A 24,043-nucleotide genomic window follows, 5' to 3' on the forward strand; every position below is an offset into this window, starting at 1 on the left:
CAGGAAAACTGAGCATAGCTAATGCCAATTATGCACATACAATAGCTGATGGCAGAGTGCTCCTTCTCTATTTCAACCCCCTACCACATATACATGTGAATGTAAAGGCCCCGTCACACACAACAAGATCGCTAACGAGATCATTGCTGAGTCACAGTTTCTGTGACGCAGCAACGATATCGCCAGGGATCTCGTTATGTGTGACAACTACCAGCGATCAGGCCCCTGCTGTGAGATCGCTAGTCGTTGCCGAATGGTCCAGACCATTTTCTTCAAAGGTGATGTCCTGCTGGGCAGGACGCATCGTTGTGTTTGACACCTACCAATGACCTCCTAACACTGTCCCAACACCTGACGAGATCGTTATACAGGTCGCTGATCGCTACTGCGTCGTTGGTAAGATCTGACTGTGTGACATCTCACCAGTGACCTCCCAGCGACTTACCAGCGATCCTTATCTGGTCGTATCGTTGTTGGGATCACTGGTAAGTCGTTGAGTGTGACTGGGCCTTTAGACTTGGACAACGTTTATGTATTTTTAAAGTACAGAGTAGAAAAAGCCGCTCCTAAACAGCAGCTTATCTCCTGGAAAACAAAAAGGTTCTGTGTTTCTAAGAGGTTAACACTAGAAGTCCCAGAAATTTCGACCTCCCCCCTGAAGTCCCGAAAGACGGTCAAATAACCCTTAGTCCACACTTAATAGAACTAACTAGAAACTAAATGGCTAAACTCAATGGAAAACAACAACCTCCTGTGGTGCGACAGTAATGGCCTTAATTACAGAAAAAAAGACGGTGATTATAGGATGTTAGCTAAAATCCTTCAGGTCATTCGACCCGTCTTTGGGTTCCAAAGGTAGAAATGTTAAATTACCCCTCTCTAGGACTTCTAGTGTTAAGAGTGTGCCTGTGTGCACAATTGGTTACTGTGTAGTGATGAGCGAGCACTACCATGCTCGGGTGATTGGTACTCGTAACGAGCAGTTAGTGCTCAGTTGGGCTCAACTCGTATACAGAGTATAATGGAAGTCAATGGGGAACGCAAACATTTTTGCAGGACATCTTCTGGAAAAATGCCCGACTTCCATTATACTACAGTGCTTGAGTCTCGCAAACCCGAGCATTAACCCCTTCAGCCCCGGGGCACTTTCCGTTTTTGTTTTTTGCTCCCCTTCTTCCGAGAGCCGTAACTTTTTTATTCTTCCATCAATCTTGCCATATTAGGGCTTGATTTTTGCGGGACAAGTTGTACTTTAAAATGAAACCATAAGTTTTACCATATAGTGTACTGGAAAACAGCAAAAAAATTCCAAATGCGGAAAAATTGCAAAAAAAGTGTGATGGCACAATAGTTTTTGGGATGTTTTATTCACGGTGTTCACTATATGGTAAAACTGATGTGTGGGTATGATGCCTGAGGTCGGTGCAAGTTTGTAGACACCAAACATGTATAGGTTTACTTGTATCTAAGGGGTTAAAAAAAATTCACAAGTTTGTCCAATAAAAGTGGCGCACGTTTTGCGCCATTTTCCGAAACACGTAGCGTTCTTATTTTTTGGGATCTATGGCTCATTGACAGCTTATTTTTTGCGTCTCAAGCTGACGTTTCTAATGGTACCATTTTTGCGCAGATGCTATGTTTTGATCGCTTGTTATTGCATTTTGCGTAAAACTTGCGGCGACCAAAAAAACGTAATTTTGGAGTTTGGAATTTTTTTGCCACTACGCCGTTAACCAATCAGATTAATTGATTTTATATTTTGATAGATCGGGCATTTCTGAACGCGGCGATACCAAATGTGTATATTTATTTATTTTTTAACCCTTTAATTTTCAATGGGGGGAAAGGGCGGTGATTTGAACTTTTAGGTTTGTTGGTTTTTTTTTAAACTTCTTTTTTTACTTTTTTTTTATTTTACTAGTCCCCCTAGGGGGCTATAGCGATCAGCAATCCGATAGCTATTATCTATCTGCTGAACCCAGCTATACAGCTGTAAACAGCAGAAACAGTCACTTTCTTTTTCCCTTTACTCTCGGCCGAGGGAAAACGAAAGTGAAACATCATAGCTACAGGCGTCATCACATGACCCTGTGCTACGATGGCAACCACCGATAGTCACGTGATCACGCACGTGACTTCCGGTGGGGGCGGCGGTAAGTAAAAAACATGGCCGCGCGCATTTAGATCTTGCTGCCAGATTTTGGCAGCAAGATTTAATGAGTTAATGGCCGCGGGTGGAAGCGATTCCACCCATGGCTAGCAGGCACACATGTCAGCTGTTGATAACAGCTATGTGTGCCGACCGCCGCCGCCTTCCCGCAGCAGGGGGCGGGGCTTAACGGGACACGCTCCAAACGGATATATCCGTCCATGGTCGTGAAGGGGTTTAAGGGAATCTGTCAGCAAGTTTCAGTTATGTGAGCTGAAGACAGCATGCTACAGGGGTTAATATAAAGAATTCAAGGATGCCTGTCTTGTCAAGATCCAATCTGTTGTTTATTTGCTATGTTTAAGCAGAAGGACACTGCAGAACTACAATGTCACGCGCACAGGAGTCTGACGCCCCTTGCGGTGAATGACACCTCACTGTCGCTTTGCCTATATCATGCTGCTCTCAAATGAAGTAGCAAAAACCTGTTGACAGATTCCTTTTAATTGCTTGATGTGACTACTGACCACCTGAGCATGTTAGTGCTCGCTCATCACTATTAACATGTCCAATATCGAGTAGAATTGATAGTCACTTATTAGAAATCATCATAATTCCATTATACAATTACATTTACATAAGACTAAATAACCCACTAAATATTGATATCTTCAGCCAACTCATATTTAGCTAAATATAAAATATGTCACTGTAGCCTAAAACAGTAAGTTTGCTAATGATGTTATACGTCTTGTGAAATACTATGCTTTTTCGTGTAAGTTTACCATGAGTCCTTCAATATGGAAACTCTAAAGGCCACTTTACACACAGAGATAAATCTTTGGCAGATCTGTGGTTGCAGTGAAATTGTGGACAATCAGTGCCAGGTTTGTGGCTGTGTACAAATGGAACAATATGTCCATGATTTCACTGCAACCACAGATCTGCCAAAGATTTATCTCTGTGTGTGACGGGGCCTTAAGTCACTGGACTTGTGAGCGCACCAAAACAATTATATTACTTACCTGCCTTCCTCTATTCTGCAGAACCCCTATACATCTCTGATACCCCTAAATCCATCAGCCAAGTAATAATGCACAGAATCACTGCAAGCACTGAGCATTATTCTGGATTGCAAGGTTCATGCTTCATAAATCTTCAAAAGGGAGAGGCACTTATTAAAACCTGGTGATAGCGCTCATGAAATATTGCACTTCTCAACAATGAAAGAGGCTTTTGTTCACTGAAAGGATATATCAAAGCTCAACAATCCTCCTATTTTTTTAAATATCTTTTATTACTAAAACGCAATTAAATGTAACCCTACGTGTTCGGTTATACATGTAATAAAAAAGTAGCTGTGCATATTCCTGAGGTACCGTACAATGCTATATTAACTGTCAACCCCTTAGTGATCAGGCCTGAAAGGCCGTCCCTGATTAATTTAATATTTTTTTTTTCATTTTTGTTTCTCCACTTTGCAGTAAACAATTTTTTTTATCAATAGAGCGGTGAGGCATTTTATGTGGGACGAATTATAATATTTTTAGTGCCATTTTGGGAGGTTCATAAAATACTATATAATTTATATGCATTTTTTGCAATACAAATATAGAAAAAAAAATATATTTGCTTCTTTTTTGGACCATATCTTTTACTCTTTATGGTGAACAACAAATAACTCATTCAATTAATTTTCCAGGTTATTATGGTCACGTAGATACCTATTATCTGTGGTTCTTTTTAAGTACCACAACCACATGTAACATGTAGGTCATATAATAATTAAAAAAATCTGATTTTTTTTTGTGTTGGGGATGTTTTGTTCTCTAACTTTTTTTGCAGGTGTTTTATAAATGAATATATACAGTTGTGGCGGAAAGTGTTGGCACCCTGAAAATTGTTCCAGAAAATTAAGTATTTCTCCCACAAAATGATTTCAATGACAAATGTTTTGTTATGCACATGTTTATATCTTTTGCTTGTATTGGAACGCAAAAAAAAGGGCAAATTGGACATAATTATACCCAAAACTTAAAAAATGAGTAGCACAAAATTGTTGGCAACCTCAACTTAATATTTGTCTGTGTACGCTTTTAATAAATAACTACAAATAATCACTTTATATAACTATCAACAAACTTCTTACACCTCTCAATGGGAATTCTGGACCACTTTTCTTTTGTAAACTGCTCCAGGTCTCTCGTATTTGAAGGATGCCTTCTCCCAACAGCAATTTTGAGATTTCTCCACATGTGTTCAATGGGATTTAGAGCTGGCCACATCACAACTCTCCAGCGCTTTGATTCCATCCATTTCTCAGTGCCACTTGAGGTATATTTGAAATCATTGTCATGCTGGAAGACCCATGACCTAGGGTGCCAACCCAGCTTTCTGACACTGGGCACTACATTGCGACCCAAAATCCTTTGGTAATCTTCAAATTTCATGATGCCTTGCATACAGTCAAGGCAACGAGTGCCAGAGGGAGAAAAACAACCCCAAAACATCTTTGAAACTCCACCATATTTAATTGTAGGGACTGTGTTTTGTTTGTAGGCCTCATTGCGTTTTCAGTAAACAGAATGATGTGCAAATCACCAAATCACCAAAAAGACCTATCTCGCTCTTGTCTGTTCACAAGTTGCTTTCCCAGAAGGATGCTTGACAAAGACATTCTATGTCGAAATGGTGCACTGTTTTTTGCACTCTGATGGAATAAAAAGAAGGAAGATTTTTCACTCAAGTGGACGCTGTCATTCTTGTTTTCTGCATGGTATGTGAAACCAAGTGATCCCTTGGTACTGGACGAGCGTCCTAATACCGCCAGTTTGTGTGTTTACACAGGCGGTCAGTGACTTTAGGTGCTGCAGTTGTTTGGTATTTTTGTGTTTGGTTTGTAGACCTCATTGCGTTTTCAGTAAACAGAATGATGTGCAAATCACCAAAAAGACCTATCTCGCTCTTGTCTGTTCACAAGTTGCTTTCCCAGAAGGATTTTGGCTTACTCATGTACATTTTCGCAAATTGCAATCTGGCTTTTTTATATCTGTGTCAGCAATGGGGTCCTCCTGGGTGTCCTGCCATAGCATTTAATTTCGTTCAAATGTCGATGGATAACCCACGCTTACACTGCTGCACTCTCAGCCTGCAGGACAGCTTGAATTTCTTTGGAACTCAATGGGGTCTGTTTTCCACCATCTGTACTATCCTGTGTTGTAAGCTTTCAGCGATTTTTCCCTTCCGTCCATGGAGATAAGCTACAGTGCCAGGGGTTGTGAACTTCTTGGTTATGTTGCATACCGTGGACAAAGGAACATCAAGATCTTTGGAGATAGAGCAGTATCCTTGAGACTGTTGATATTTTTCAACAACTTTGGATCTCAAGTCATCAGACAATTATCTTCTCCTGTTTCTGTTCTTCATGCTTAGTGTGGCACACAATTCAAAGATTGAGTCAACTTCTCCCCTTTTTATCTGGTTTCAGGTCTCATTTTCATATTGCCCACATTTGTTACTTGCCACAGGTGAGTTTGAAAGACCATCACATGCTTGTAAAAAAGTTTATTTATCCACAGTTTTGTAAAGGTGCCAACAATTTTGCCCAGCCTATTTTTGGAGTTCTGTTTCAAATTATGTTCAATTTGCCTCTTTTTCTCTGTTTTTTTTTTTTTTGTGTTCTTCCAATATACACAAAGGAAATAAAAATGTATATGACAATCCATGTGTGACTGCAGTAATTTTCTGGGAGAAATACTTCATTTTCTGGAACAATTTCAAAGGTGCCCCTGATGTATCCAACAAGTGACCCCATTTTGGAAACTACACCCCTGAAGTAATTTATTTAAAGTTGTGGTGAGTTCCTTGAGCCATAACAGTACAAAATGGACCACAAGTGATACTATATTTATTTCTGTTTGACCTTTTTATTGCTTTTTATTCCACTTTTTTTCCTGGCAGTTTGATGGAAAAGATTTTTGCCAAGTTTTTTTTTTTTATGTTCACTGAAGATATTAACTCGTATTATGGATTTATAGATCAGGTTATTTGGGACACGGCAACACAAAGTATGTGTGCTTTTTTATTTTTGTCTTTACACAAATATAAATGTTTATTGGTATCATATTCTTCTTATTTGTTTGGGGATTTTTTTTTATATTTTTACACTCTATTTTAACTTTTTTTACTTAGCCCCCCTTATGGGACATTAATTTTTCTTAGTCTTATCGTTGGTGTAATGTATTGCTATGCACAAGCATGGCAATGCATTATACCTGTCGGTTTGACACTGACAGAACGCCTCTTAGACCATGCTCGTGGCATAGTCTAACAGGCCACCATATCCTGGTAACCATGGAGTTCGTCATATGACCTCAGGTTGCCATGACAACAATTGAGACTTCATGATGACTTCGTAGGGGTCCCAATTGGGTGGAAGTGCTCTTCCTCTTCAAGCCTCCCAAATGATGCCATCGTTACTCATTGCAGCATTTAGGAGGTTAAATAGCCATTGGCAGTGCGGGGATCAGCCCTGGCGGTGCGGGAACCTGCCCTGGCTGTGTCAGCTGGAGCTTGGCTATCACTTAAGCCGAGCTCCTGGCTCTGATCACGCATGCACAGCTACATGGAGCCATATTAGATTAGATTGCCAGCTGTGCACCCAACAAGTATGCAAACTTACACTCAGAGGACTGTGACTTATGTTGTTAATGTTCAGAGACAGAATATGATCTTTGCTGCCCACATAGATTCTGTCCTGATCCTCATCCATTAGCAAAATCCTGTAGTCCAGGGGGCTCTGGGAAATACTGAAAAACTCAGATGTCTTTGTCATTTGAAGCTCTGAAAGACAAGGAAGATATAGTACAGTCGTAAATACTTACATGGTGAGAAAATAGAAAAATCAACAATTTCAATTTTACAAAGAAAAATGTCCTTTCTACTATGACTTTCTACTATAGAAATATAAGACTGGGTAAATATTTGCTATGTGCCATTATTTCTCCAGCTGTGCATGATCGTCAGGTGCCCTACACACGCACTCATTTGTAGAAGCACTGAAGGGCAATTACTGCAGTGAAAAATGGCTAGAAAAGATACATTAGCGTGCGGACTGACTTTTTTGAGTTTTTTGACCACACATACGATTTTCCTTTGTACTTGATGTTGCTTTCATCACTTTACTGAAGTCTGGATTATGTTTATGTCAAGAGTTTCAATGCAATTTATCTCAATTCTACAAAGACTTTTTTCATTCTGTATACTATCCATATATGTTGAGCCAAGTGATTCTTTTACAGGAAATATATTGAGGTTTCTGATCTGATAATGAGCTTTTAAAAGGGAACCTGTCATCAGCACATTATATCCCTCCATATCAGGACCCTAATGTCCTGTTACATGTCCCCTTGCATATCTCTAAAAATGCTAATTATTCATAGCTATCCTACATGTTACTTGGCGGCCAACAATCTGATGGACATGTATGGACCAAACACGGCGCCTCTTGTGACATCGCTAACCCACCCATCAATTAAAAAGGACCGGTGTAACTCAGAGCAGGAGTTAAGCTTGAGCTGTGTATGCCCATCGGACAACTAGGTGGTAGAAAATATTGCAGCATGTATTATTCCCTTCTGATTTATAGATGAGACTAGCCCATCGAGACTAGCCCAAATCTATGAGCATGTAATAAGATTCAGATCCCACATAGAACATCCATGTGGCATACGAGTCTTATGGAAACTGGAAAACTGTATTTGATTGTGTACTTTTTGAATGTAGATGTATGAAAACAGACGTCAAACAGTCGTAAAAAAACGGACACGTGCATGGCACACAAATGAAAAGCTGATGAAAATTGGCTACAGTCTGGATGATACTCGGACAACTTATCACAAACTCCTTGGCCCTTGACTAAAGGCCCTGTCACACACAGAGATAAATCGGCGGCAGATCTGTGGTTGCAGTGAAATTGTGGACAATCAGTGCCAGGTTTGTGGCTGTGTACAAATGGAACAATATGTCCATGATTTCACTGCAACCACAGATCTGCCAAAGATTTATCTGTGTGTGTGACGGGGCCTTTAGGCTGCTAGTTTATACAACAATACATTTAGGAAGAAAAATTGAAGCAGCACACCAATTAAATAGGCAGTTCACTAGTATTTGGTGGAGCAGTGCATGGGCAAGCTCCAGGCCAATTCCTGTGTATGCAAAAATGAGGAATTCTTTGAGGTAGTTCAGCATCTGCAGAAAAATCAGTGCCTTATATCCTTACATTTTAATCAGGTTTCTAAAAAAAGAGAAAAAAAAAACATAGTACACAGAAGGCCAATGTCACTGGTGTTTCACAGATGCCAGGCAGTCATGTGGTTACTGGCAGTAGGTCACAGCGTTTGGCTGCGCAAAATGCTCCCTGACTTTCTGTTGTTCCTGCTATATGTATTCATTGTAATAGGTAGCTTTCCTGCTGGGTTTTCATCTATTCCACTTTAGGACCCAGGGGATCTAAACTTGTGTCCAGCTGCTGATTACAAGTATTCCCTTTGTGCTTAAATACTCCCATCTTCCCTGGACTTGTGCTGGTGATATTATTCAGTTCATACAAGTTCTGGTAGCAAGCAGGCGTCTTGTACTCATCTATGATATCGTTGCTGACGTTTTGCTGAACTTCTGCTTGAGTCATCTATGAAAAAGTAATGAATGCATTTTCCCTTGTGTGTCCTTGTGTCTTCCTTTAGCGTTTAGTGGAGTTAACGAAGAGGTCATCTCACCCATTCCCTATTTAGAGTCTAGCAATTGGGATACCAAGAATCAGGTATCTGGCTTGGCGCATAGGTGTGGAATCTATTTAGGGTGGTGAGAGACCCAAGGGACCAGCAGTAGGTTTGGTCAGGGGTCAACATCTCACCCTTCCCTTCTTACTTTTCACAGCTCACTTGGTATGTCCTCGTACCTAGCATGACAGCCAATGGTCTAAGAGGTTTGCAATGAATAGCCATGCATCTTTTTATACAGTGTGTCCACCCATATCCTGTCCTCCGCCATTAACTTGAGAACGGCGGCAGCTATAGGCATAGAAGTGGTGTCTACGTATAGTAAAGTAGTAATAGTAAAGTAGCCATGCGCTACGCAATGAAACCACCTATAGCGCCATCTGGTGGAAAACAACAGAGTTAGCATTTTTATCTCGAAAACGGAACGAGATAGAGAAAAAAAGTGAATTACAAAGTTGTAGGGCATCATCAATTCAATACGAATCGACACCTTGCATACAGAAATGCTATGATATGAAACCCATGACCCCGCGAAAATACTGAATGCTGGTCACGCATATAGCAGTCATTTAACTTTGATACTCAAAGTGGCCACCGTCAGCTGCAATGCACATCTGGACTCTGGACAGCATACTGTATCTTGCTGCACGTTGTGCAATATGGTAGGTAACACGTTTGCACAAGCATCTGTAATACGTCGTCGTAGGTCCTGCAATGTTGGTGGAGGGGTCGCATACACCTGATGTTTGATATGACCTCACAGAAAGAAGTCCAATGGGGTCAGGTCAGGTTAGGTGAGTGTGGAGGCCACTCCACACAGCCACCATACCCAATGACTTGTAGGAAGGTCTCCTTGATGTTTCGCTTCACGTCCGCAGCCTTGTGACTTTTAGACGGTCTAATCATAGCATTTCTGTATGCTAGGTGTCGATTCGTATTGAATTGATGATGCCCTACAACTTTGTAATTCACTTTTTTTCTCTATCTCGTTCCGTTTTCGAGATAAAAATGCTAACTCCGTTGGTTTCCACCAGGTGGTGCTATAGTTGGTTTCATTGCGTAGCGCATGGCTACTTTACTATACCTAGACACCACTTCTATGCCTATAGCTGCTGCCGTTCTTAAGTTAATGGCGATGGACAGGATATGGGTGGACATACTGTATACCGCTATATTTATATTCTTTTTTAAAGAAGTTGGAATGAAATATAAAATTTTAATTCCCAATGATTTCTCTGCAGATTTTGGACTACTTTGTAGAATTCCCCTTCTTGTTTAACACTGTAGTAAAGGGAATCTGTCACCAGGTCTTTTCTACCCCATCTGAGAGCACCATAATGTAGGAGCAGAGATTGATTTTAATTAAGTAAAAACATACTATAAATATGTAAAATCCAGCTAATAAAACTGCATTCCCATTTTCTCCAACGGAGCAATCAGCGTACAACCAGTAAGTGTGAACAGGGCCACAAAGACCTCTATCCCTTCTGATAAGGACATCTACATTGCCTGCACAGGAATGCCAAGTGCAAGTGCTGAGTGACTCCACAATAAATACAAGCGCTTGGTATTTCTTTCTGCCCTGACCCGTAGGACATCTTTATACAGCTGCGTTTTCACTCACTGCTTCCTATTTTGTGACAAAATGACATTGAATCCAAGCAGTGTGAAGAAGGAAACATTTCCAACAAACGTATCCTTGTAAATTAGCCCTACAGCATAAAATGCACATATTCATACTTATGGTGTATTATTGTTGGTTTAAGAATCATTAATTTTAATGATGTTATAGTTTTTTATTTCACATGGCAAAGTGTCATTTGAAAAGGATATCCAGGGTTGCACGGTGCAATAAAAAATAACCATTTTACAGTGTATTATTAAACCACAAATCTCAGCGTCGGAGCCTTATCGCAATAGTTCACACTGGAGCAGGACACTTCTATAAAAGATGATCTGTTCTTGATGTTCCCTCCTCCCTTTGCCCCGTCAGGTGTTCCTACATTTCCAGTCTTGGATAACCACATCCTCTCAGCAGCTGTTAAGGATTACTTTTTCCTTACTGGTATTTTGCTCCAGTCTTTTTGCCAGCACAAGGAGATAAACTATGGCTGGCTGCCTTTGCATTGGGAAAGTGTCACTACTAATTTCCAGAAAGTGAACTGAAATCTTTTCTGCATGTTTAGGTGCATATTTCATAGCGCCAATAAGCTGTAAATCATTTACCAGTATGGCCACCACTTACTAAACCCACAACCACTGGTGGATTTTCAACGCCTTATTTTTACCAACCACTAATAAGCTCTGTTAATATCAGGTTTGTGATGTACATTTAGTAGGAATGAAAGAAGGCTACCGATGTGTGTCCTGAACCAGTTGGGTTACAGTAGAATAAAGGGGGCTTTACACGCTGCGACATCGCTAACGATATATCGTCGGGGTCACGGTATTTGTGACGCACATCCGGCGTCGTTAGCGACATCGCACGCAGCGTGTCACAGGCTGGAGCGACCTAAAACGATCGCAAAAAAGACAAAAATCGTTTGTTTTGGAGAGGTCGTTTAATTACCAAAAATCGTTGTCATGTAAGTAGCGATGTTGTTCCTCGTTCCTGCGGCAGCACAAATCGCTATGTGTGACACCGCCTGAGCGACGAACATCTCCTTACCTCCGTGCCATTGGCAATGAGGAAGGAAGGAGGTGGGCGGGATGTTCGTCCCGCTCATCTACGCCCCTCCTCTGCTATTGGGCGGCCGCTTAGTGACGTCACGGTGACGTCGCTATGACGCCGAACGTACCTCCCCCTTGAAGGAGGGATTGTTCGGCGGTCACAGCGACGTCGCTGGCGGTCACTGCGACGTCGCTGACAAGGCATGTGCGTGTGATGCTGCCGTAGCGATAATTTTCGCTACGGCAGCGATCACCACATATCGCACGAACGACAGGGGTGGGAGCTATCGTGCACGACATCGCTACCGCAGCTATAGCTAGCGATGTCGTAGCGTGTAAAGCACCCTTAAGTGTCAAAAGGCGTATTCCTAGCCTCAGACTTGATAGTATACCAAAGTATACCACTAAAAAATGCTGCATAGAGCCGATCAGTAGATTACCATTAAATAATATGTAGTAAGAAATTATATATTCAATGTACATTGTCTTTACAATGGGACGTTATGGGTGATAGATGCCAGTGTATCACAATATCCAAAAATAATAAAACCATTACACAGAAGCCACATAGGTGAAAACAGCAGAGCCCTAGTTACTCAATTATCCATTGGGTGTTTCAAATATCAATTGTTTAAAGGGAATCTGTCACCATATTTGACCTATTTACCCTGATAATACGGGCATAAAGGTTATAAAATGCTGAAAAATGTCCTACCTGCCTGTCTCATATCAGATACCTTGTTGTATAAAAATCATATTTTATCACCTTATACAAATGAGCTCTTCCAGGCTATGGGGCAGATGCTGTCTGGATGATAACTCCGCCTCCAGAGATTATTTTAAATAAAAAGGGGTTACCAGTGTGAGGCAAGTGACTAACACAGAACAAGAGAAATTCAATTTGACTTCTTGCAAACATTTTTTGAAGCTCGCTGAGCTCTGCTTTGTTGCAACAATATTGCAAAACTTTCTGCCTGTGAGGTGGAAGATGAAGCTGTGAGGAACCTACAGAAGTTTCAGTTATAATCACACACAGTTCTGCAGTGAGATCAGAGAGCAGCCATCACATATTACACTTTTATTTAAAATAATCTCTGGAGGCGGAGTTATTATCCAGGCAGCATCCGCCCCATAGCCTGGAAGAGCTCATTTTCATAAAGTGATAAAAGATGATATTTCAACAAAAAGGCATTTGATATGACACATACAGGTATGAGTTTTTTCAGCATTCTATAACCTGTATGCCTAATATTAACAGTTTAGATAGGTCAAATGTGGTGACAGATTCTCTTTAAAATCTTGATCTACATTAAAAAAATTACTATTAGATACATTGTCACTAGAGATGAGTGGACTCGTGAATAGAAATGAGCGAAACTGTGGAAGTTCGATTCAGCAGGTGCAGGTAGACTTTTGAAAAAGTTCGGTTTTGGACCCGGACTAGACCTGAACCCCAATGGAAATCACTAATTGGGCAGTTCGGGTCTCCGCCCACATGCAGCCAGCCATACACAGATTACTTCCAGGGGAGGGTGGGTGTAATTTTTCCTTTTTTTTTTTTTATACACACTACAACTGATCATGCTGTTGTTAACCGCAGTGCGAGCCGATCAAACACTACAAGTGGCTCGCACTGGTCTGAGCACCGAGCGTACCCAAGCACAGCGATGCTCACGCATTTGGTTTGCATATGTAATGCACCCGAAACCCAAACCCAAACTCTGTTTTTTGTAAAGTCTGTGTTTGGTACACACACCGAACCATGGGTTCGTTCATCACTCGTGAAAGTTCAGGTTCTTTGGGTTCAGCCAGACTTTAAATAAAGTTTTGTTCTGGACCCGGACTTGACCTCAACCGCATTGGGAGTTACTAACTGGACAGTTAGGCTCTCCACCCACATACAGCCAGCAATAAACAGGGTATTTCCGGGGAAACACTACATCCAATAATGCTATTATTACCTTCCAGTGCGAGCCGTTCAAACACTGCAGGCGGCTTGCACTGAACCGAGCACCAAGCGTACCCGAGCACAGCGATGCTTGAGCGAGTCGTTTGCATACGTAAAGCACCCGAACTCCAAACTCGAACACTGATTTGTTTTGTAAAGTTCGTCTTCAGTACGAACACCAAACTTAATAGTTCGGCTTCACTCAATCTCTAATAGTCACTGTTAACTGTCCCCATTGGGGCTCATAATCTAAATACCATATCAAATAAAAAGGGCTATCTTTATTAGGTGAGTCCCATGATAAAACTAATAGTAATTATCATCATGGACTTTATAACTATTTTATACTTTCTAATTTAGTGTCTGCTTTAAATGCAAACAATTGGGTTTCGCATTAACTTAGTGCTCACAAATGGCAACCAATTTCTACATCCCTAAATGTTGTAAAGCCATTGATTTAAAATACATAGCATTGATTTGTGAACTGAATAGATAGCTCCCTTTAAATGGACTCATATGTTCAGCATTTTGAATAAGGTGAACTTAAATCACCTCAATTTTGAGACCATTGTCAGTAGTCAGAGAAGTATGTTTCCGTTCTAAAGCTTGGCCTTTGGGAACTATAAATAAAACATCTCTAATGTAAACCAAGCCACAAGTTACTAAGTTGCTATGTCTGATTTCTTCTGAAACGGTTTGTGTAGTCCCACCAAGTTCCAAGAACTCTGCCCACAACTGAATATTTCATAATTATTGTACTGCTAAACACTGGGAAGAAAGGATAAAAAAAGAAAAATAAATGATTTTCGGTGTGATTTAGAAGAACTGTCTGACGTTTAGACAGTAAAACCTTAGGGAAGACAGTCTTAAAGGGACTTAGCGCAGAATGACTGTGCAAATCAAGTATATGTGCTCAGTGCATCATGGTGGCCAAATATTTAAGTGCACCTTCCCACCTGCTTCTTTTCCCTCTGTCAGGCTGCCAGCAGGGGGAGCTGGAGCCGTGCAGATAGACACTAGATAGTGACGAATAAGCGAGGAGATGGAAACACCGTGTGTGCTTGGTGCAATACCTCACAGCACCCGCCGTAAAGCAAATGCCGCAAGGCGTGCGTGGGATGGTCGGGAAGGCAGGGTCAAATACTGAGTGGAGAGAAAAAAGACCAGAGGGACGAGCAGAAGCAAGGTCGGGGTCAGGCCGAGGACAATACCAGAGGAAAAAGCAGAGAGTAAAGGTAGGAAGGGGGAGACAACCGGAGCTAGATGAGAAGGAACGGAGGTGGGACCGAGGAACGGATGGAGAACTAGAGGAGAGAACACAGACAGAGGGTGAGGACACAGAGGAGGCAGATCAGGATCAACACTTACAGGGATCAGCAATCACAGGCAGAGCAGCGCTAAGCTTATAGCCGTTGATGGTTCCCCGGAGATGACACTATATGAAGCATCCTGGGTCCGGAAGCGAGGCCTGGGAAAAGACTACGCCCCCTAACCATGTGGTGGAAGATGCGAAACCTTGACACTATATCTTCTCTTCTCTGGCTATATAAAGCCAAAAGCTGTAAATCAAATAAGGGGAGAGGAGATGGCGGGAAAGCAGGTGGGAAAGTGTACTTAAATGTTTGGCCCAACAATGATGCACCAAGCGCCTGTACTAGGTTTGAACAGTCATTCTGTGCTGACAGAGACTCTTTAAATGTTTCGCCCCGACATGATGCACCAAGCGCCTATACTTGGTGTGATCAGTCATTCTGTGCTGATAGAGCCCCTTTAAATGTTTGGCCCCGCCATGAAGTACTGAGCACCTGTACTTGGTGTGATCAGTCACTCTGTGCTGACACAGCCCATTTAAATGTTTGGCCCTGCCATGATGCACTGAGTGCCTGTACTTGGTGTGAACAGTCGTTCTGTGATGACAGAGTTCCTTAAAAATGCGGAAAATTTCTCAAAGCGGCTTATGATGATTTGGTGCATCTTGCTCGGTTTGGTCCATATTTAGGCTGTCTAATTTAGGTTTACACCATCCATGTGCACCCCATGTATCACACAGCATGAGCCACTTTTCTTAACTCAAAATATAAGAAATTTTGCATATTTTATCTTAAAACTTTAAAGTTTTAGGAACCTCCCCCAATGTTAGACATTTCAACACCCTTTCTACTTGCCCCATTGACAATAAATGCTGATAATCGAGTATTCTACTGATAACACCTGTAGGTTAGTACAAGTTAATATTAGTGAATTTTGTCATATTAAGAAATTTGAAGGTATCTTTATTTATTATATGTGAATTAAAAAGGAAGGAAGATTTACCATTAATGTAACTTAAAGGAAAAGCAAATAAATGAACTCAATCGGCTGAAATGATCTGTCTAGTAATTAGTAAAGAAAACTATACAGCACCTGGTCAAGAACTCATAGGACCACAGCCACATCAAGAGATGTTTATTTTGTCTCTGTCTAAGGATGTGGTGAAATCTGGGCCTCAAAAAATAATGGCATATTGTAAAGATTAACCCACATCTACTGAAAACAGCTTTCATCAGGCTTGTAAAGCTGGTCCACAATCCGACCATTATTCATTGTAACTGCTGTTTCATGGGTCCGGGTTTTTGCGGCTTTTCTACTGGACCACAACCCGTGGTAACTACAAGCCTAGACTGTCACCGAATAAATTCAACAAGAAAGGCATATACAAAGACTAATCATGGAAGAGTGGAGCGTGCTGGCTAGAAGGCCTGCACTACTTATATTTACTATGACGAGAGCCGGAGAATGCACTTCAGTTTTATTACAGTGTATGGCTAATGTGATCTTCACTACATATTCTGTGCATATGAAATAGCATTTTTCAGGTTATATTAGTTTAATTTTACTGCTGCACATAAAAACACAGACAATCACTCTAGAGAGATTCAGTAGTGGAAACATCACTACTGAGCGGATGTAATGAGTGGAGGGGGTGGTTAGCTGTCACTATAGGGAAATTTGTGACCGACATAGAAAGAGGCATCTGTGACATACAGTAGTGTCAAGCATGAATGTGGGTCATAACTTATGTGTGACCCCTGGACCCCAGACAACGCTCCCTGATCAAGGATCTAGCACTGAAGGACATAAACATGGCAGGGTAGATCTCAATCTGATTTACTCACAGTAAGGCAGACAAGAACAAGGGTTATTGAATATCATAAAGGTACAGATAATGTCAATAGCACAAATAGTGGCAGTCACTGTAAAGAATAATTGCAGGTTTTTGCTACAAAACAAATTCAGAGAGATAAACAGTCACTAATAGTAATAAATAATATTACGCAGCACTGAACATTTGAATAATCTGGCTCTTTAACCAAACATTACACTGGCAATGAACTCAGCCCCCCAGATTTCCCATTGGGCAGCTATCAATGAACACCTTGCAGAAAGCTTTGCTTGGAAAAAAGCATACTTGCTGTCTCCAAAGTCTATAATGCTTGCAGATCAGCTCCAGGACCTAAAAGAACATAGGGACACACGCACTCCCAACAGGTCTCCAGGTGCAAACCCCAGTCTACCTTGCCATCTCAGGCCATGGAAATATCACAGTTAAGTTCACACTTTGTCCACTGTCTCAGGCCACAGCAGAACACAACGTTAAAGGTACCAGGTCATCACACCATCTTAGGCCAAAAAAGTGCTTTGTGTTAAAGTCCACAACTATTATCACTCTCTCAGGCTACTGAGCCACATTCTATTATATCCCACATTTACTATCTTACCTCAGGTGACACTGTCTTATCATAGGAGGTTACAGGGAGCTGTCATTCCCTGCAGGTCACTTGAGGGAGCCAAGATAAAGCAGACAGCTCTGGGGCTGGTATTCTCAGGCTGGGGAGGCCCATGGTTATTGGGCCCCTCCCAGCCTAAAAATAGCAGCCCCAGAATTGCCGCATTCATTAGATGTGCCAATTCCAGCACTTTACCCGTTTCATCTCGATTGCCCTGGTGCGGTGGAATTTGGGGTAATATAAAGGGTTAATGATGCATCCCATGTCATACACCCAGGGAGTCCTACGCAGGCACACTTTGATCTGCCCTGCTCAGTACTTAAAGTGCGCCTGCACAGGATCACATTGCCGGTCTGGGTGGATGACGTAGGACATGTCATGCACACGGGCCTGCGAAGAAGGAGGACAGCAATCACATCAGAGAGGAGGTGCTGGATCGGACCATCCTCTGGGTGAGTATAATAAAAGTGTTTTTTACGTTACACAGAGTAGCTTGGGCTCTTATATACAGAATTCTTGAAAGCTGTATATAAGAACCTTCTAGTGGAGACTGCAGCTTATACTCGCCAAATCTTGTGAAAGGTTCCCTTTAAGTTTATGCTTTGTCATTGGAACCATGAAATTTCAACACTTGTAAACAGACATATAAATGTTAATATTAATCAGGTCATAATTTGGGTGCAAACATAAGATCTTTCTATTCTGCAAGCCAAGCACTAATATTTTTTCTTCGTTTAGGGGATGGCCATTGAGTCACACAACAAATATTTACATTAAGATTACTAAAAAAGCAAGATTTATATTTCAATCTTAAGAAAATTACTTTGCACACAGAATACAAGCACAATTACACAGATGGATAAAGCTATATTTTGAAAAACTCATGCAGTTGCTTTTAGATAAATGTAAAATGCGCTGAATGTTAAAATCTGATCATTGTTCTATAAGGGAGTGAAGATGATGTCCTTATCACACTTCCTCTTCTTGTGGAAAACCCGAGAAAGATCAATCAATCTGAATTTCCCAAAGTTGCTCCATTTGGATTTGTGACAAAAAGATATAATAATTGCTTAAATACACGCTACAACTTTCCCGCAGCAACCAACTGATAAATATATTTCCTGTTTGTGAACTATTAGATTACAGGAACTTAAAGGATATTTTAAGACGGTGTTGGCTATTTATATAAATGATTACATGTTACCTGCTTAGACCCTTAATAAATGTTTCTATTTCATATTAAGCAAATAAAATTCGAATTCCTCTAACTAGATGAGTTGCAGTATCAGTAAAATAATATATGAAAATGTATGGACTGAGTTTGCACTTGAAAACTTGAGATACGAACTTCATATCTTAAAGCTGATAATACACCAGAAACCTATCTTTCTAGAGCCAGGACCTCAGTGACCAGATAGACACCGAGTGTCAAACACCCTTTCGGCCTGTTTTCCTGAAGTGTACCACTAACATATTCCCATAACAAAATGTGAACACGCCCTTACAAAGAAGCACGAATAGGCAAAACGTTGCAATGTCTTGCTAAACCTGAGACATTCTTAAGCGCAAGATAAAAGTTATTTTTCATTTTTACACCCCTGGATTTTCCTCTAAGATCCAAAACTTTTTATTTTTCCATCTTCATTGAGGAATGAGGGCTTGTTTTTTGCACGTTGAGTTGTAGTTTTGAAAGCCACCATTCATATTGCCATGCAATACACTGAGAAATCGGCAAAAAACTGCAAATGGGATAAAGTATTGCAAAACTTCAATCATTTTTTTTTCAATCCTTAAGTGATGGAAAAATAATTGCAAATTCTGTAAAATATTTTTTTTCTTTGTGTTGCCGCCATATTTCGAGACATGTAACATTTTTTTTTGTAGAAATTTGAGATTTTTCTTATTAAGAATTTGTGGTGCATTAAATGTTTTGTTTGCTATTTATTGGATTTTTTTAGGGAGGTGAAATGACCAAAACGCACAATTATGGCGTTTCAGTTTTCTTTCTCTTTATGTTGTTATATGAGAAGTGATATCCAGGCGGCACTCAAAATTGCAGATGCTCGTTCGAGGGATGGCACACCCAAATAATATATGAACATAAAACCGGCACCAAAAAACTTGCAGTAATCTTTAGGATTTAATCCATAGAAGTGTAGCGCCCCTGAGACCCTCAGGGCACTAAAGGAACTGCATCCTATTGGGGATGCAGGACCTACCCCCTGGGACCTGGAGTACAAGTGCCGATTCCATCCAAACACGACCAAAATCCTAGTTCACCACTCCACACTGGGCATAACCATATAAGGGGATAGTCACTATGGGAACAAGTCCCTGGGTATAACCAGCCTGGTGGGAGAAGTCAGTCTGTAGTGAGGAGAGCCGAGTAGCCCACAGGACAGGTGTGCGGACGTGCTTGAGCTGGGTCTGTGTAACGGTGACCCCGGGGGCACAGGAGAGAGGTCGCCAGGACGAGTAACGGAGATACCGCTGGGACCAGAGCATGCATGGGGCACAGGGCCCTAGGTCAAGCGCCAGTTTTAGAATGTTTGGCAAATATCTGCCCGGTGAGGACACCTTCACGGACTTCACCAAACCAAATAATCCGAGGGTATCAGCAGTAAACTAGGATTGGGGTTCGGACACTTACCTCCCCACAGGGTCCGCACTACCCGCCGTATGGAGAAGGAGACTGTACCTCAAAAGGGACAGTCGGGGCCCCCAAACGCTCCACGCTACAGGGACCCAAACAACTAAGAGTGCCGGGGACAGAGCAACCTGGGTCATTACATTGGTACTGGTCCTCCAAGGGACCTGAACCAGCAATCCCTGGGTCCACAGTAAGTAGAGACTGTTAAAGACAACCTGGTGTGGTCTCCATTATTACATCTCCCAGGCACAGCCCTACCTGCGGAGGGCCTACCATCATAGCTGCCACTACCATCAGCCCTGGAAATACCCACATTCAGCAGCCCCGCTTCTCCATCCTTAACCGCAACCCGCAGGTGGCGTCACATGACAAAAACTCTTAACTCCCCTGTAAATACCCCCCATTAACAAAAAGGGCCCAGGGCACAGGACCGGGCAATGGCCACCAAAGTGACATTTCCATTTGTTACTGCCTGGGACCGAGTACCCCATATCCCTGGGTGCTACAGAAGCACAATACAAACAAAAAACAAAGAACGCGTTTTCGGCTAGGTATTCATAAAGGCTAAAGGTCTAGCCGAAAACGCGTTCTTTGTTTTTTGTTTGTACTGTGCTTCTATGGATTAAATCCTACAGATTACTGCATGTTTTGGAGTGCCGGTCTTATGTTTATATATGTTGTTATATGGGTATATGGGTTAATTAATTTTATATTTTGATAGATTGGATTTTTAAGGATGTGGCAAAACCAGATACATTTCTTTTTAACAGGGTAAATGAGAAGTGATTTTAATTTTTATTTTATTTATTTTTTAATATTTTGAAAAGCTTTTATTTTTTTAAATTTGCATAATTTTAGTCCACTTATTTGAATTGAACCTGAGATCACGTGACTGCTTGAACTATATGCTGCAATACACATCATTGCAGTGTATAGAAAAATAATGGTCTGTGCCTGAGCATCACACCAATACCAAGATGCTATCACCATGTAAATGCTGCTGTCAGAGACTGATCATGGCATCTAAATGGTTAACAGCCAGAAGAGCTACGGATGCAGCTGTTAGACACAGATGCCGGCTATGTAATATAGTCAAGATCTTCTGCGTGTGGAGCGGGCTCAGCTTTTTACCCCCATCCTCCCTTGCAGACCCCTGCCCAGGACGTTACTCATATCCATATGTAGTAAGTGGTTAATCAGCTTATTAACTGAGAGTGTTGTTATATTTACACCTTCATAAAAGAAAAAGGAGAATAAAATACGGTTCTTATGACTCAAAGTATAAACTCTTTTTCTTATATTTGCTCACATTGTGTCCCAGTTACTCCTAATATTCTTTTCAGTAATAATCTCAGATATTTGAAGGCTTTTAATTAGTTTTCATTGACAAGTTTTCAGGCATGGGATGTATTCCAGAACCAGATGACACACCCAGTAGTTTCTCCACTACTATCCCTTAATTGCCTCCATATATCCCCACACAAGCACATGAATCTGCGGCAGCAGACAAAAACATGGCTTAAATTACACAGATCATTTACGTCCGCTGAAGGCTAATGCGAACATCTTACCATTTGGGTTGAATACAGCTGACGCCATTTCTTGAATTGCAATATATTCACAGCTGCTCATCTACTACGGTGCAGGTCACTACTAGTATCTTATGATCGGCAGTGATTACATCATGCCATGATGGTCACACATATCATACAAACAGCTGTCCAGGCAATGACTGTACCCCATCCATTAAAGATGATGTCCAATAGCTGTCATACCAAGCTGTGCCTTGGAGAGATTTCACAAGAGATAGGAATGAAGAAAAGACATCTTACCCTGATTAAAGCATCTACCTGATACAAGGCAACACTCATCCGTCTTTTCTTCACATGCTTGGCTGTGTAAAAATAGTTGGCGTAACAGAAGAACATAGGAGGATCTGTATGGTTGATTACTTGACAGAGATTGTGATAAAGTTAGGTCATGTTCGGACAAGCAAACATTTCCATCCACATGATAGGAAAAGAAACACTATAAATAATCACCGTGCATTGTCTAGATAGTCAAGAATAAAACTGTATGCAATGCATGAAAATCTGAATACTGTACTTAAAGGAAATCTGTCAACAGGTTTTTTCGCTAGCTCATCTGAGAGCAGCATTATGTAAGCAAAGAGACCGTGAACCCAATGATATATCACTTAGATTACTGGGTGCAGCAGTTCTGGCACAATCAGAATTTTTAGATTTAGCAATGCAGCAGAGTTGTAAAAGCTGGTCCCGGTCACAAAAGGGCTATCTATAGACATTTCTATAGACAATGATCTGTTAATCCAAAGTGGATGGAGTTTGACAACATGGCAGCTAGTCACAGCAATGATAATGTCCTAGTCAGAAAAGTGAACAGGTGGTGACATGTCTCACATCATTGAATTCTGTCTTTCAACCCCTACAGTATGCTGTCCTCAGACAGCATAGCAGAAACCTGCTGACAGATTCCCTTTAAAGAGAACCTGTCAGCAGGTTTTTAGATTCCGAACTAAACTCATACATGTAAAGCATCTGAAATGTTGATGACGCCCACACCTTTGTATTAAAAATCTGTGCCACTGTTTTCTGGGAATTCATTGGCAAATGCTTAAGCTAATGAGCTTGTAAGTGCAGCAGTTGCTTGGCCTACATATACAGCTCTCTGGTTTCTCCAGCTTCTTTCTCTCCCCACCGCCGACCTCCTGTCTGTGACTGACAGCTCACTCTGCTATGTGACCTGTTCCCCAGCTCGAGATCTCATGCAGGTAACATTCCCAGGAATGACACAAGCACAGATCCCCAGTCCAGCTTTTGCAAAAGTATCAGGAACTTACTGCACATGCGCTGTCTTTGGGAATGATGGCACCTAAGTAAGATCTTTGGTGGGTAAGCAGGTCACAGAGAAGTGTGACCTCTCAGTCACAGAAAGGAGGGCAGCAGAAGGGAAAGAGAAAGAAAAGGAAGAGAACAAGTCAAGGGAGGCCGAAGAGTTGTAAACTGCATTTGTGAGATCACTTGCATAAACATTCGCCATTGGATTCTTAGAAAACAGACTTTTAATACAAAAATATGGACGCCATCAACATTTCACATGCTTTACATGGATGATGTTAGTTTACAGTCTAAAGATCTGCTGAATAGAGATGCTTGAGCACTAAAATGCTCGAGTGCTTGGTCCTCGAGTGGAGCAGGTCAGACACTCTGAAAATGTTCAACTTGAGTAACAAGAATAATGGAAGTCAACGATCGGGCAGTTTGTCTCTCCGCCCACATACAGCCATCAATAAGGAGAGCATTTCCGAGAGGAGGGAAAGCAGGGTTTTCTCCATTTGACACACTGTATATTAAAAAAATTGCTTTAACTCCATTGAGAGCCATTCAGAGACTGTGAATGTCTCCCCCTGCGGTGCCTGCACACATCATGCAGAAAAGCAAGCCTGTGCGTTGTGGTAGTTGTTTCATGGATGAAACATCTGTGCACCTGCAATACTCAGCTGAACTCTGCAAGTACCTGAGCATCCCGATGCTTGAATGAGTAAGAAGCAGTGCCGAGCACACTCAACACTACTTTCATATTCTTGATGCACATCTCAATTCATACTTCCTTAAAACCACATAAATAGACTAATTTTCAGTAGTCTTGGAGTTCTAGAGTGAAAATTACCTCCTAGGGTGTCTCCTATACACAGCACACACAGAATAGAGGGACTCCTGCTCTCCTGTCCCTAACTCACCATATGTTCAGTAGTCACACAGACATTTTTTGTGCTTCAGACCAATATAGTCATTAAATTTAATTTAAAATAACACGCTTTGTAAACCATAAAGTTTTATTTTGAGAAACTCATTTAGCTAATGTACAATTTACTTAGAAGACATAATAGGGAAGGAAAATGTAACGTTTTGCTGGAAATCATTTTCTAACAGTATTAGGGGATTTGAGGTGTCACCCTCACATAGCAGATGGCACAGCTACAAGCAGACGCCTATTATGTAAAAGACAACTCAAAACCAAGAACTGTGTTATCTACACTTTCAAGGGATGCTAAGAATT

General features: G+C 41.3%; 1 protein-coding gene across 1 annotated transcript in view; it reads right to left on the minus strand.

The window, feature by feature from the left end:
* Nucleotides 1-24,043, minus strand: part of SEMA3C (semaphorin 3C) — a 256,081-nt gene that overhangs the window by 132,134 nt on the left and 99,904 nt on the right. Inside the window, exon 3 of the mRNA XM_075345216.1 lies at nucleotides 6,831-6,991. Coding sequence (XP_075201331.1) covers nucleotides 6,831-6,991 — 161 coding nt within the window. The remainder of the gene's footprint in view (nucleotides 1-6,830; nucleotides 6,992-24,043) is intronic.

The sequence above is a fragment of the Anomaloglossus baeobatrachus genome, chromosome 4 (genome assembly GCF_048569485.1).
Source record: "Anomaloglossus baeobatrachus isolate aAnoBae1 chromosome 4, aAnoBae1.hap1, whole genome shotgun sequence".
Classification (NCBI taxonomy): domain Eukaryota; kingdom Metazoa; phylum Chordata; class Amphibia; order Anura; family Aromobatidae; genus Anomaloglossus; species Anomaloglossus baeobatrachus.